Source organism: Globicephala melas, chromosome 15 (genome assembly GCF_963455315.2).
Source record: "Globicephala melas chromosome 15, mGloMel1.2, whole genome shotgun sequence".
NCBI classification, from domain to species: Eukaryota; Metazoa; Chordata; class Mammalia; order Artiodactyla; family Delphinidae; genus Globicephala; species Globicephala melas.
Window position 1 is genome coordinate 80,202,121 of NC_083328.1, and position 14,884 is coordinate 80,217,004.

Genomic DNA, 14,884 nt, shown 5'->3' on the forward strand with positions numbered 1-14,884 from the left:
CGCTGCTCCCTCTGCTGTCCGCTGTGCGGGCAGCGGCTCAGGGCTGAGTACCATGGCCGGGCTGCTGGCGCTGCTGTGCCCCACGGGCAGGGTGGGCGCCCGGGTCCGGTCTCGCGCCGCCTGGCTCCTGGGCGCTGCCGCCCCCCGCGCCCCACCGCCCTTGTTTCTGCCGCTGCTCGGGACCGGGCTGGACGCCCCGCTGCTGCACGCGGCCCGCGGGAACTGCCACGGCCGCCAGGTAAGCCTCCCCGCCCCCACCCCGAACCCCGCGCGCCCCGATCGTCGGCCCATCTCCGCCGAAGGAGAGCCTGACTCGCGCAAATGCCCGAGACCGAGCACCGCCAGGGTCCCCAGGCCTCAGATCTCTACAAGTCAAAGAAGCGAGTTCCCAGTTTACAGCAGGGGAAACTGAGGCTCAGGGAGGTGTGACTGCCCAAGGTCACAACCTCCAGGTGATCCCAGGATCCCAAAGCGTCAGGCTGTACTGTGGTGGTGGACGGGAGGATTGGAGATGGGGCCTGGACTTGGTATCGACGTTCTCACTGGGCGGTAGAGTTGTTCCCTTTGAAGTCGCGCCGGGGCTTCCTCCCTGGGCCGAGGAGAAAGTCTTGGTGGGTGCTGCGGTCTCTAACACCGCCCCCCCCCCAACACTTGCTGCCACTCCCTTTTTATCTAACCTAGAGGGCAGGCCTCCCTGTCAGACTGCAGGCAGGACGCGCGCAAGAAACCCAGTGTTACTTCATTGCATCAATATTTCACTTCGGTTGCTTCTGTGTTTGCTAACTGAAAACTGGTTTCCATTCAGAATGGTAATGCAGACTATCCCTTTTTGAAAGTTTTGAAGTGGGTCTCCTTAAAGAAAAAAGGTGGTAAGCAGTGAAGTCTGGAGATCCAGAGCTAACAAGTTGGGACAAGCAGTGCCTGGAGGTTTGCACCTTTGGTCCCTTTGCCTGCCTGCATCCACTCACCAGCGGTGCAGACCTACCCCAAGTGCTGAAGGCCTCTGAGCCTGTTTGCTGACCTTGCAGGCGTTTAAAATAGCACCTTCCCAACAATAGTTTGGGGAACAGTTCCATGAGCTGATGTGGGCCTCAACATGGTGCCACCGGGAGCCAGTGCTTCCTGAATGTTGCATAGGCATTTGACCCGTGACCTTACCATGCCTCTGCCACAGGTGGAGAAACTTCCTTCCCTGCCTTCTGCTCCCCCATCGGACAGGTGGTAGATCTTGTCTCTGCCTCCTGAGCCCAGTTAGGGGATCCTCATGCGTCTGGCACCCTCCGCGCACACCCAGCTGTCTCCTGGTGATTCTCTGTGGATCAGCCCAGCTGTCCCTTCCTCCCGGAAGCCTTCCCTGACCACCAGTGATACCTTGGGTGCCTCCACTGGCCCCCTCCTCAGCCCCATGGGTGTGCATCTTCTATGCACTCATCATATGGAATGTCCTCCTGACTTGCTGGTCTGTCTTGTGAGCCTGGCACTGGCAGGTGTGTGTGTGTGTGTGTGTGTGTGTATACTGCTCCCCCACCCCATATTTATTAAAGTAAGAAGGCTGTATTAGAAGGGTCAGGAAGGTTTGAGGAATGAGCCAAAAATTGCTCACAAGTTCAGATTGTTTAGAGTGACACCTGTTTTCATTCATGCAATAAGTAATATTAATAATAAACACTATATTTTGTTTACTTTGTACCAGGCACTGTTCTGAGTAGTTTGAAAATATTAATTCATGTAATCCTCACAACAACCCTGTGATGTAAGCAATACTGTCATCCCCCCCCCACTTAAGCCCAGAGAGGTTGAGTAACTTTCTGAGAATCACGCAGAGGTTACCTGTCAGAACTGGGATCCAAACCAGTCTCGTTCCAAGGCTTCTGCCCTCAACAGCTGTGCTGTGTTCCTCACTTATTCGTGAGTGTCTGCACTGTGCTAGGCACTGCTCTAAGGCCGCGGGGGGGGGGCGGATAGAGCAATGAACAAAACAGACATAACCCACCCTCAGGGAGCCTGACGTCTAGTGGGAGGGGAGGGACAATAAACAGAAAAGGAAAATATCAGGCTTGATGTGAGAGGTGCTACTGAGAAATGCCAAGGGGGGAGGGAGGGTGCAGATGGGCAGGGCTGCAGGGAGGGATGCTGCCAGTTAATAAATAAGGTCATCAGGGAAAGGCTCCCTGAAAAGGCAGCGTGTGAGGGAGAACTGGGAGGTAGGACACTGGGGCTCAGAGAGCCATCTGCAGGTATATGAAAGCACTTATCTAAGAACAGACACGGGTGAGGTAGATGTTGTCTGCATCCAGGGCAGCGACTAAGGATACATCACAGGTTCTTAAGGTGATATTTCACAAAGAAATGAATGTCTGAAAAGTTTCCATTCCTTGCAGGTCATCACCTCATAAATTCCTTTATTTCAGTCTCTTTATTCTCCTCCAGGGTTAGGAAGAAAAATGCATGACCCACAATGATTAAAGAGATTTCCAGGATAAAAGGAAGAAAATTGTCCATATAAGCTTCTAACTCTAGAAAGTTAAAAACTAACTGCAGGGCTTCCCTGGTGGCGCAGTGGTTGGGGGTCCGCCTGCCGATGCAGGGGGCGCGGGTTCGTGCCCCGGTCCGGGAGGATCCCACGTGCCGCGGAGCGGCTGGGCCCGTGGGCCGTGGCCGCTGGGCCTGCGCGTCCGGAGCCTGTGCTCTGCAGCGGGAGAGGCCACGGCAGTGAGAGGCCCGCATACCACCAAAAAAAAAAAAAAAAACTAACTGCAGCACCGGCTAACAGGAAATTGTCTTTTGTGTCTGAATATTTTGTCCCTCCCATTGTCTTGCAGTAGATACTGGTTATTCTGTAGCTGGAAGTCTGGCTGCCTTTTTTTTTAAGGAATAACTTTTCTTTTAATATTTATTTATTAATTTATTTATTTTTGGCTGTGTTGGGTCTTCGTTTCTGTGCGAGGGCTTTCTCTAGTTGCGGCGAGCGGGGGCCACTCCTCATCACAGTGCGCGGGCCTCTCACTATCGCGACCTCTCTCTCTTGTTGCGGAGCACAGGCTCGAGAAGCACGGGCTCAGTAGTTGTGGCTCACGGGCCCACTTGCTCCGCAGCATGCAGGATGCGGGATCTCCCCAGACCAGGGCTCGAACCCATGTCCCCTGCATTGGCAGGCAGATTCTCAACCACTGCGCCACCAGGGAAGCCCTGGCTGCCTTTTTTTCTTTTCTGGCCAAAAGGCCTTTTGCCAAAATAGAGGTCGTACAGAAAAGGGCTCTCGAGAGAGAGACAGTTCCACCCAGTCCTGGCAAGTAGACAGAGGGGACATAATGAAGTCTGGTTGGGCCAGATGTCCAGGGTGGAAAGTGAAAGGGGCTTTCACCCGTCATCAGCCTCAGGACGTTGTTTGGCTCTTGGAACCGGGGTTTGTCCACTGCTCCTCCTATCAGGGCCTGGCAGATCTCCCATCCGGGGCACTTCATCCGCAGCCAAAAGGCGGGTGGGGAGCTGTTTATCAGGAGCCTGAGCTCCCAGCGGCCATTCTGGCTGCTAGGCGTCAGAGGACAGGGCGGGCGCGGTGCAGGCCCAACCGAAGGGTACTGGTGACAGTTTTCCTTCTCCCCTCCAGAGCCTTGACGTTCTGGAACAGGCTCTTCCTTGAGGAATGTTCAGCTCTTGGGGGACATGAAGGGGAGCCTGCAGCACAGAACTCAGTCTGGGCGCCGCCAGCCAGCTCATAGCTTTGCCCCAAACCTTGGTCTCCCATCTGTCAAAGTGGGAGCGACAGAGGTGCCCACGTCGTGGGGTTGTGAGGGTTTTTATGGGATGGCGCCTTTAAAGTGCTAAGCCCGGTACCTGGCTCAATAGAAGGGGCCTCTCTTGAGGACACTGGTGGTTTTCCTAAAACCTTTCAAAAAACGTTATGCTTTCCTGCCTATCAGAACCAGCCTCTGGGACCCCATAAATGGATACTGGATTTTAGTAGGCAGTCCCCTTTTTTTAAGTGTTTGTTTTCTTAAGTCTGAAAAAAGCCCGCAGAAGTCAAAGCTAAAGGCAGAGAGGAAATACAGTTCGTCTCCCGCCTTAGGACCTTAACACTTAATTCCCAGGGACTGAGCAGCCTTTAATGAAACAGATTTAATTTTAATTGAAGCTTTAATTTAAAGCTTCCAGGTGTTTTGGGGTTTTGTTTGGTTGGTTTTTTTTTTTTTTCAGTCCCAACTGCAGTTTGGGAACAAAAGAGATGCTCTTTCAGTTGGGAGGTAATGAAAAGACTCTTTCAACTAATAAATCTGAGTTCTGTGCCAACTCTTTTGGGAGCAGGGGCAAATGAGCAGCTGCTGTGTATGATTAAAAATCAAGGATGATTCTGGGAAAGGTTTTTGGGTTTTTGTTTTTTTTTTGGCTACGCTGCGCGGCTTGTGAGATCTTAGTTCCCTGACCAGGGATTGAACTCGTGCCCTCGGCAGTGAAAGCGCAGGGTCCTAACTACTAGACCACCAGGGAGTTCCCAATTATGGGCAAGTTTTAATCCAAGACTGAATTCCACCCCCTCCTCGCCGTGCGTGGAACGTGGCCCTTCACTGAGCCTTACTTAGTTCTTTTGGGGACACTAGGAGAGTCTGCTTTTGTGCCTTCTTATCTTCTACGTACGTGCAGCAGCCACAGTTTATCTTCCATTCTGGCAGCTGGTCCAGAGCCAAGCCCTCCTGTCCAGCATGAAACCAAGCTGAGAGGCTGCCCCAGGGGTTACCAGACACAACAGGGCTCCAGACACTGCAGACATTCTTTGTAGGGCAAAATGTACTGTGGCTCCCAGCTTGCCCTGAAGAGTAAATTTTAGAATCTGTACTTTGTATTTCAGTTGAATCAAATTCTGCTTCATAAAAAGGAATGAAGTTTGATACCTGCTACAACGTGGATGAACCTTGAAAACACGATAAGTGAAAAAAGCTGCCGTAGTCTGTTCGGGCTGCTATAACACCATAGGCTGGGCGGCTTAAACGGCAGACATTCATTTCTCACAGTCCTGGAGTCAAGAAGTCCAAGGTCAAGACACGGGCAGATTCAGTGTCTGGTGAGGGCCTGCTTCCGAGTTCATAGCCAGCTGTCTTCTGTCTTCTTGCCATGTCCTCACATGGTAGAAGGTTCAAGGGAGCGCTCTGGGGTCTCTTTTACAAGGGCCCTGATCCCATTCATGAGGGCTCCACCCTCATGACCTAGTCACCTCCCACCTCCAAATACCATCCTGGTGGGGATTCGGTTTCAACATACGAATTTGGGGCGGGGGAGGGCTTCCACCAACATTCAGTCTGTAGCAGAAGCCAGTCACAAAAGGCCCCATGCTGTATGGCCCCGTTTACATGAAATGTCCAGAAAGGGCAAATCCATAGACAGAAAGGAGTTTCGTGTTTGCCTTTCCCCATCAGGATGGGGGAGAGAGGAATGGGGAGTGACTGCTAATTGGGTGACAAAAACGTTCCAAAATTAGATCCTTGTGATGGTTGCACAACTGCAAACACACATAAACCATCTGACTGTACGTTTTAAACCTTAAGATGGACTTTATGGCCTGTAATCTATATACCAGCAAAACTGTTACCAAAGTGGATGGGCCTCCCTGGGGAGGAGGAAGAAACGCACGTGGGGCGTTAGGTGGTGACGGCCCGATGGAGGGAACTGCACAGGAGCAGCTGTGTGAGGGTCTCGGTTTTAAAGAGGGTGCTCCAGGAGGGCCTCCCTGAGGTGATGTCGGAATAAAGACCTGGAGGCGGGGCTATGAGGACGTCTGGGGAAAAGCATTCAGGCAGAGGGAGCCGCAGATGCCAAGGCCAGGAGCGGGCCTGGCGTGGGCTGCTTAAAGCAGCAAGAAGGCCACGTGGCCCGAATGGGGAGCAGGAAGGAGAATGGGGGTGGGGGGCGGCGGGCCTGGAGGGCTGAGGGGCTGGTGCTTCCAGGAGGCCTCTGACGGGGGTGGTGCTGTAATCCCACCTCGGTTTTTACAGGCTCCCTCTGGCCACTGTGTTGAGTGGTCAAGGGTGGGATTGGGGGACCAGCTGGGAGGGAGGCCACCACAGTAACCCAGGGGAGAGATGAGGCGCCTGGGCCAGGTGGTCCTGAAGCAGCGTTCCCTAAACCCACCTAGGCTGGCACCGCTCAGCGCCCCTCCGGTCAGTACCCCTGTCTGCTGCTCTGTAGGGTCAGCCCCTCATGGGAGACCTGCAAGGTCAGGCCCCGGGCCCCTGGTCTCTCATGTTCCTGCCTACAGCCCGGGCAAGAGTAGCTCGGGAGGTCTGGTCTGAGTGCCGTCAAAGAAAGAAAACAGCCCAGGAGGCCGACTGCAGTGGGCCCGGTGGAGGGCGGGGCAGTGGATTCTGATGGGCAGACACCATCACGTCCTGAGGATGGAAGGGCGGGGGTGGGCCACCAGGGCTGCTGGCTTAGGGGACAGCATGGATGAGCACGAGGGATGGAGGACACAGTGCGGGCCTGGCGTGCGATGGGAGGACGAGGCTTGGGTGGGCAAGCCTCCAGAAGTATCTGAGGAGGAAGGGGACCTGCTGCACTTAAAACCCTTTATCAGGGAGTTCCCTGGCAGTCCAGTGGTTAGGACTCCGCGCTTTCAGTGCCGAGGGCGCGGGTTTAATCCCTGGACGGGAAACTAAGATCCCAAGGCACAGCTGTGTGGCGTGGCCAAAAAAGTAAAAACTCCTGATCACATCCTAGTACCTGTGCATGCAATCCAGCTCGACCCCTAATACACCGGGCAGAGATGGTCCCTTCACTCTCCCAGTGCTAGGAGCCAGGCAAGACGACCAGGTTCCCTGCTCCCTGGAACCACACATTCCGGGCCTCTGGCCAACAGCAAACAAGCGAAGAACGGAATGCTTACGTACATGTATTCGTTATATTTGTTACATTGTAAGCAGGACAACTCCTGAAGATGGAAATCTCAGAGAGGGAAGTAGAGATGTGATAGCATGGCTGCCACTGAGGGCAGGCAGCTGAGGTGGTCAAGGAGGGCCTCTTGGAGGAGGTGACGTTTGTGTTTCCAGCTTAGGAAGTGGCTCACTCCAGTCTGTTGCAAGGCAGGTACATCTGAGAAGCGACGGCCACGTGGAGAGTCTGCTGAGGGCGGGCAGGAGCAGGGCAAGGGGAGGCGAGAGTGCTGAGCAGGTGTTTACCTGGCAACGCTGGCTGATCACTTAGAAGCACCAGGGGAACTGATATCTAATCGCAGTGCCCAGGCCTCACCCCACATCTATGAAATCAGAGGCTGGGCACCTGGGCACAGACAGATGGATCAGCAGCATCCGGGTCCCCTGGGAGCTCTTGAGAAAGGCAGCGTCTGCAGGGAGGCCCCAGACGTGCTTGGTCAAAGCTCCCACCTGCCCGCCAGCAGGGGCTCTGAAGCAGGGCAGGGCCGGGAGGAGGACCTGTGCCTCGTTGCGGTTGGAGGCTGCTGCCCTGGGCACCTGTGTCATTTCACTTTTGTCCCTGGGATGCCACGCTGCACGTCATGTGTCCCCACCCCCCCACCCCCACCGCAGCCTTTGAAGCATGGCTCCACTGCAGCATGTTCTAAAAATACAAGAAAGCAGCCGTCCCGCTGCAAAGTCAGTAGCCGGAGCTGACTGACCCAGATGCTGCCTGTGAGAAGAGCTCTGAGGTCTGTCGTTAGAGCTGAAGAAACCCTTTGATGTAAAAGGCACTCTCCATATTGAGGAGTTTTGTCTTTTTAATCCAAGGTTGTTTTTATTTCTCCCAAACATTCCAGGCCCTGTAGATGCTCAGTAATTGTTAACAAACACCCCACGCAATGAATACTTTCTGTACTAACCCGGCCGCTGCATTTATGGCCGGAGAACTAGCCCTCCCTTTCTCCGTTCAGATCTCAGGGGTAAATCTTGATTCCAGAAGTAGATACGTCACGGCTTTTGCTCCATTTTATTTCGTACCCACTGTCTTGTAGAGTCTAGCATGGTTGTCACGTCACCACAAACCTGGAGGCATTAAACGACACACATTTATTCTTTGACAGCCCTGGAGGTCAGAAGCCCAAACGGGGTCTCACAGGGCTAAAGTCAGTGTGTGGGCAGGGCTGGTTCCTTCCAGTGGCTCTACGGGAGAACCCATTTCCTGCCTTGTCCAGCTTCTGGAGGTGCTGCACTCCTTGGCTCGTGGCCTTTTCCTCTGTCTTCAGAGCCAGCAGCACAAATCTCTGCAAATCTGACTCTGCTGCTGTCCTCACGTCTGCTTCTCTGACCCTCCTGCCCCGCTGTGTCCACTCACAGGACCCTTATGATTAAGGTCCCACTGGTCCCACTCAGAAAATCCGGATGATTTGCCCATCGCAGATCCTTAACTTAATCCCACCTGCAAAATCCTTCTGCCACGTAAGGTAACATATTCACAGGTTCTGGGGACTAGGACCTAGACATCTTAGGGGCCATCGTTCTGCCCATCGTACCTGGTACCCAGCCCTTCACTGCACTCAGTGGCTTAGCGGGCATTAGCCTCAGCTGACAAAGAAAGATAGTAACTTATCTCTCACTGGACAGGAAAGAGCAGAACGCTGCCTGAATCTGAAGCTGCTGATGACCACTAACATCCTTGCTCCTGCCCTAAAGCGTCTCCCCTTCTTTGGCTTGTGCGCAGGACACCAGCAAAATCACTGTGACAACAGGCGGCAACATCAGCAGTACAGAGGAGAAAAAGCAAAGCAAGTCGCAGCAGCTGAAAAAGATCTTTCAAGAATATGGTGCCGTTGGCGTGTCACTGCACATTGGAATCTCATTAATCTCTTTGGGCATGTTTTACATGGTTGTTTCAAGGTAAGATTTTGACAGTAGTAGATATTTGTTTTTCGCTGCCATCCAAGTGTCTTTGGGAATAAGAACTTTTTTCCTAAGACTTTATATTCATCTAGCTACTTTCATCACATTTTTTAAAATACTGTAAATGTCATAGCCAAATTGATCGGTTAACTCTATCCCTTTTGTGTTTGTCTGTTTGCCTCTCTCCCCTCCAGTGGTGTGGACATGTCAGCCATCCTGCTTAAGCTCGGATTTAAAGAGTCACTGGTACAGTCGAAAATGGCAGCAGGCACAAGTACTTTCGTGGTGGCCTATGCCATCCACAAGCTGTTTGCACCCGTGAGGATAAGCATTACCTTATTTTCCGTGCCCCTGATTGTCAGGTATTTTCGGAAAGTGGGAATTTTTAAACCTCCAGCTGCAAAGCCTTGATAAACTCTTCAACTGTGGGCCTGAAAACCTACTTCTTTGAAATGATACATTTTGGACTGGTTTTATGATGTAGGGTTTCTGGTGGGGGTGAGGCAGGGGCTAGCTGCTGTCTTCTCGTGAATAGCATTTACTTTTGCCAGCAAAAATTCAGGGTTTCAAATCACTGTAATTTTTTTGCTTTATAAGTTTTGGTGATGCTATTCATCATAGGGCTTGTCTGCATCATCTACAGTGTCAGCAAAGCATCGCCATTGAGTTATCATCTGAAACAAAACTGTCAGCCAGGAAATGTTCCTTCTGGAGGATCACTGGTGAGGGTCTGCGTGCAGAAAGAAGCCTCAGGGGTTAATCTTTGCTCAAGTTCTTAAAGGGCAGCGATTCATTAAGCTGGTTTTTAAAGTTCCCCTTCCTCTAATATTTGCTGTCAGGCGGCCTTCGTTTTAATATGCAGTAATGTGCAGAACAGCTGCCAGTGCTACAATTAATGAAGCAGAATTTAAGACTTCACAATATGGAATCAGGATCTTAATTAGCATCAACACTTTGACGTTCATTACACTTGTTTGGGGGGAAAGAAAAACAAGTATTTCTGGTACGTTTCACTGATCCCAAGACACCTTCATATCTGGACATGATGGGGCCTGCCTCAGCTGATTTTTCCCAAACTTCATCAAAGTAGGTCAGAATCATTTGTCTCTGTTTCGGTAAAACACGGAAACTTCATCCAATAGTAATGGCATCAGTTGGCCCCGGACGCATGTGTCCTCAGGAATCTGGACACTGTACATATACGCAAAGCTGAGACAATCTTGGCCTGACTAACTCTGTCTCAGACTTCAGACATTCCAGAACTAGTGTCACAGTGTTTACATTGTGTTGCTACTTATATTTTTTAATTGAGTTAAAATTATGTATGCAAAAAAAAGATTTTGTATCACTCTCTAAAAAAGTAAAATTACTAGCAGTTGCTGTAAATGGGAGACAACCGCAAAATAATAATATAGGCCGGGCAGGGACCGAGCTAGTTTACCAGGTAAAGGGCGTGTGACTTTAGGCCCCTCGTTCTCTGTTTGGGACATTGGTTAAGAACAGAAATGCAAGCACACAGATCTCAGTTGAGACTTTCTCCTTGAGCCAGTCAGGAGCAAGCAACGGAGCAGGAATCTATTCCCGTGGGCTTCAGCATCACTGACGGGACACTGGCTGCACCCCAGGAACCCCAGTGTAACTGCCCTGCCACCATGGTTCAGGGGTTGCATTTATCTTTCTGGCTCCCAGATTTATTTTTTATTTTAGTTTTTTGGTTTGATTAACTACATTTGTGACTATCAGAAAACTCAAGGAACTATAAACTGATCATCCTGGTTTTACTGAGATCTGACTATTGACAGGTTTTCCTCGTTAGCCCATAGTAACCCATGTCAATCAGTTATTTCAGTTAACTTTTATGAGAATCTTTGTGAGCCAGATTCTCCACTTGCAAGATCTTTAAAGTGGATCTATTATCCCACCCCCACCCCCCCTTTTAAAGCCGTTAGCCCACTGCCAAAAGGTTTTAGCAATTTAAAGTTGGAATTAGACTGCCTTTCTGGGGTCTAATTCCCAGGACACGTCCACATCAGAGAGAGATGGCACCAGTGCTAGGTAATTCCTCATGAGGACAGGACCAGCACTTCTGTGTTGCTGTCTGTGTGTGAACAGTTGGCTCTGGGCTCCTAACCACCTTCCTCACCGGCCTCCCAACCATTCAACTCGTGAGTAATGCCTATGCAAAAAAGCCGATAGGGATTCCTACAGGTTTAAGGGCTTGAATGGGAGTGTACTGAAAGGGCAAGCAATAAAACAAATTATCATACCAAAAAGCCATAGCGTTCTCTTGTAAGCCCCAACTCCACTCCACTCCAGTGGCCAGTTGTCAGAACAGAACAGAGTAACTAGAGAGGAGAGGCAATCAAAGGACCAGGGTGTTACAGCATTATGTGAATTCACCAGCAAGATGTACAGATCACTTGTATTTACATTGTTTTTATGGAACTAGGGGAATAAAACTGATGATCTATTTTAAACACGTAAGCCATTGTTCACCTCTAATTTTTTATCTGACCAAATGAGCAGCTTAAATTCCGTGAAACAAATAAACATCTTTGTAAAGTTTATGAAGAACTTTTTATTCTTAGAAAGCCATCACTGCTGCTGATCATGAAGCAGCAGTGCGTGTGACTAGTTTATTAATGCTGTGCTGCTACAGTGAGCTCTTTTCTGTGCTTCTGTGGGATTGTTTGGGGAAATGACAGCTTAGCTAGTGTCACTGGTGGGGTTAGTCATGTTGTGTTGACTGCATCCGGGGTGGATGGATGAACTACTACTCTGGGATGTAAAAGCTCGAGACTGTGGGAACCAAAAGCTCCTTTGTCCCAACGGGGCTAACTGGACACGGCCGTTTTACTCAGTTCTTAAGTTTCCACAACTACTTCGGCAACTCTGACATGGAAGCGTATAGCCACGTCCTTCTGTGTAGACATTTCTGACCTCTGTAGGCCTCTTGCACTGAAAGTTGGCCATGAAAGCATGTTTCCTCTCCTAGTTCCCAGTAAGTTCAACACTTCCACCTTTGCCTTCATCATGGTCAAGTTCATCATCTTTGGTTGATGCACAGGTGTTGGCAGCCAGAAATACGTCACTTTACGTGATAGGAACACATAGAACGTGAGACCAGCTCCTCTCATGGCACCTCCTCATTTCTAGGCCAAGAGTGAACAGGTGGTGAAAAGAATTACCCCATGTACTGCAGACAGGTGTACTTGTGGACTCAGGTTTCAATTTCACACAGACGCCACAACTCCAGTGTGTCCCGTGGGAACCAGGTGACACAGGGAAGAAGGGAAGCCTCTGCCAGCTGTACTGAAGGGGCAGCAGGCGTCCACTTTATAAGCCACGATGAACACTGACAGCGCCCAGATCCAAGTACGGCTGCGGAGGAGGAATTCCGTTTAGGCAAACACTCCTTCACCGGAGAATCAGGACAAAAGCCACACTTGGAAAATCCATTTGCCAAGAACTGGTTCACCCCACGTGTGAATCTCTTTGCCATCCTGTTGAGAACACAGTCAGAGGCCAGGGATGGGCAGGTGTGGATGTGTAGGACTCCCCCGCTCTGTCCTGACCACCTGCAGCCCTGGTGGTCCCCCAGAGGCCCCCGCTCAGTCTCACCAGGAGGTAAGTGGCTGAGGACCAACAAGCAGGCTCGGCAGGGGTACTGGACAGACACTGAGAGCGGTCCTAAAGGAACGCCATGGAGGTAAAAATACAAGTCTATACAAAAGTCTTTATTTTAACATTTAAAAGAAAGAATCACATGTTCATTCCGACAGCTTTACCAGACTGGGCCACCCGATAAGTTACACGCACACAGGGACTTGGAAAGTTATTGCACAGATTTTCAACGGGTCGAGTCAGGACCAAACAGCCGCCCTTCCCCACAGCCAGGCTGCGAGTCCATCTTCCACAAGGACACCTTACTCAAAACAGGCTGCGGGGTGGCTGCACTTGAACCTTGCCTCCAGATTGATTATATAACCACGGCTGCTCCCACTGCAGAGTGTCATGTCTGCGGAGGTGGAGCTCTGAACTGGGAGGCCGAGCACTGCCTGCTCATAAACAGTATTTCCTGTAGCATCTCGAGGGCGGGCAGGCAGCAGGGAGATAGGCCAGCAGCCTGTTCCAGGCAGATTATCAGCAGCCCCGTCTCGAGGATTTCTGCCCCCAAAGATTCTTAAGATTGTTTGCTAGCTGATTCTTTTTTTTGACTACTCGATGGTTTTGAATTTGCCGTGATCCAGGGGTGTTCAAGTACTTCTTTGAGGGTGGGCCGCTGGCTGGGATTATGCTTCAGCAGTCTGGAAATGAGGTCCCTGGCTCCCTCTGGCACAAAGTCAGGGAATGTGAATTCCACCTGGGTAAGTGTACAATAAGTGACAGGGTCACAAACGTGGCTAAGAGAGAACAGGATAAATATTCAGATCGTAGCCTAAAGTCAAGGCTGATAAGGAATGATGGGTCCTTTCTAGTGATGTCTTACCCGTGATATTCTTTTGTAGGTCTCTTGGTATGTGTTTGCCTCAAAAGGAGGCTTCCCAACTAGAAATTCATAGCAAAGCACCCCAAGGCTCCAGAGATCCACCTTCTCGTCATGCATCCGGCCTTCAATCATTTCAGGCGGCAAGTAGTCCAGGGTACCGCAGAGGGTGGTTCTCCTAAAAACGCAGGCAGGTTCAGGTTGACGTGCTTCTGTTTCTGATGCACAACAGCTGCTCAAAATCACCAACCATTACACTAACGTTGAGCGCTTTTCCTAGGCTAGATCCTGTGCTACGAAGCAGGTACTGTTATAAATCCCCACTTTTAGGCAGGGAGATGTACAAGATCTCACAGCTAGCAATCAAGCTGCACTCCAAATCTGTCCAACTCCAGAACTTCCTTAAATGATATAAAATATAGGATTTAAAGTATCACCACTATAAAATTTTGTGGACAACTAGGGAAATTTGAACATGGACTAAATAGCAGGTATTAATAAGGCTGTTAATTTTCTTAGGCGTGATAATGGTTGTGATTATACAGGACAATGTCCTTATTTTTAGGAGATGCACACTGAAGCACTCAAAGGACAAAGCACACTGTCTGCAACTTATACGTAGACGACACACCCAACATGGCAAAATGTTAACAACTGTTTGAGTGTAGGCACTGGATCGACAGGTGACCAATGCAGCACGTCTGTATGTTGTTTTTATAATAGAGGTTGGAAACAAACATCAAAGCAGGAGCAAAGACCATGCAGGTTTTGCTGGTTTACATCAGTTATTCTTTCCCTGGTGCCCAGTGAGCGCACAAATGCTCGCTCGACTGCATGGTGACCCAGGATTAAGGAGCTACCTCTCCAGACACCTAGCCTCTCATCACCACCGAGATTCAGGAGACGGCCTGAATCGGGGGGTTCTCAAATGACAGCACAACATCGAAGGAGCTCTTACAGTTACCAAGGTATGGGAGGCGAGGAGAAGTGACCAACATTTACACAGTGTCCTCTTCAGAAAAGGATCAGCTACCTTTCCTGTCACGATGACACCACTGGGAGGGTTAAGGTACAGTTTAGCCCTGCGATGCCATGAAGCCAGGTGCCAACAGCTCCCACCCGTGGCAGACCACGAGACTTTTTTTTTTTTTTAAACAGAGACTGCAGCAGCATATTCAGTGCCTTGCAGGAAACAATTAGGAGTGGTCTGTGACAAAAACAAAGCTCCCCACACCCAATGGCATCTATTTTAGACTACACAATTTTTTTTCAACTGGCTTTAAGGTAATCTGGCTAAAACTTTTTAAAGACCTACCCCAAAGTTGACAGACTCTTATTGGTGGATGTATGCTTTTAAATGCCCTACTTCACATGTGGTTCCAAAAGCTCACTTAAACTCCACTTACATTTTAAAGAGGAGAAAATGTTTTAGCTCTGTTGGCAAAGTTCACTTAAATTGTTTCATTACGTTGATCTCTCCACTTTAAGAGGAGACAGGAAAGGACTGTTCTGTTGACAGAGGACGAAAGAATCTTTGCCTCCCCACCCTGAAAGCTCCGTCCTGAAAGCTCCGTCCAAA

At 50.2% G+C, this 14,884-nt stretch overlaps 2 protein-coding genes across 5 annotated transcripts in view; one reads left to right on the forward strand and one right to left on the reverse strand.

The window, feature by feature from the left end:
- On the forward strand, positions 1-11,384 carry FAM210B (family with sequence similarity 210 member B). The gene is made up of 3 exons (XM_030839151.3): positions 1-238; positions 8,641-8,816; positions 9,014-11,384. Exons 1-3 carry the CDS (start codon positions 53-55, stop codon positions 9,228-9,230), a joined length of 579 nt encoding a protein of 192 aa, XP_030695011.1. The 5' UTR covers positions 1-52; the 3' UTR covers positions 9,231-11,384.
- The window catches only part of AURKA (aurora kinase A), a 19,755-nt gene continuing 15,839 nt past the window's right edge, over positions 10,969-14,884 (reverse strand). For all 4 annotated transcript variants that reach the window (XM_030839150.2, XM_030839147.2, XM_030839149.2 and 1 more), the window contains exons 8-9: positions 13,309-13,483; positions 10,969-13,182 (exon numbers count right to left, since the gene is read on the reverse strand). In XM_030839150.2, coding sequence (XP_030695010.1) covers positions 13,003-13,182; positions 13,309-13,483 — 355 coding nt within the window. In that variant the 3' untranslated portion in view covers positions 10,969-13,002. The remainder of the gene's footprint in view (positions 13,183-13,308; positions 13,484-14,884) is intronic.

What these genes read in the sequence shown, in the direction of transcription:
- FAM210B (XM_030839151.3), top strand. Translation starts at nt 53, where the DNA reads ATGGCCGGGCTGCTGGCGCTGCTGTGCCCCACGGGCAGGGTGGGCGCC. An exon ending in GGAACTGCCACGGCCGCCAG is followed by an intron (nt 239 to 8,640) that starts GTAAGCCTCCCC and finishes GCTTGTGCGCAG; the next exon opens with GACACCAGCAAAATCACTGT. An exon ending in TTTTACATGGTTGTTTCAAG is followed by an intron (nt 8,817 to 9,013) that starts GTAAGATTTTGA and finishes TCTCCCCTCCAG; the next exon opens with TGGTGTGGACATGTCAGCCA.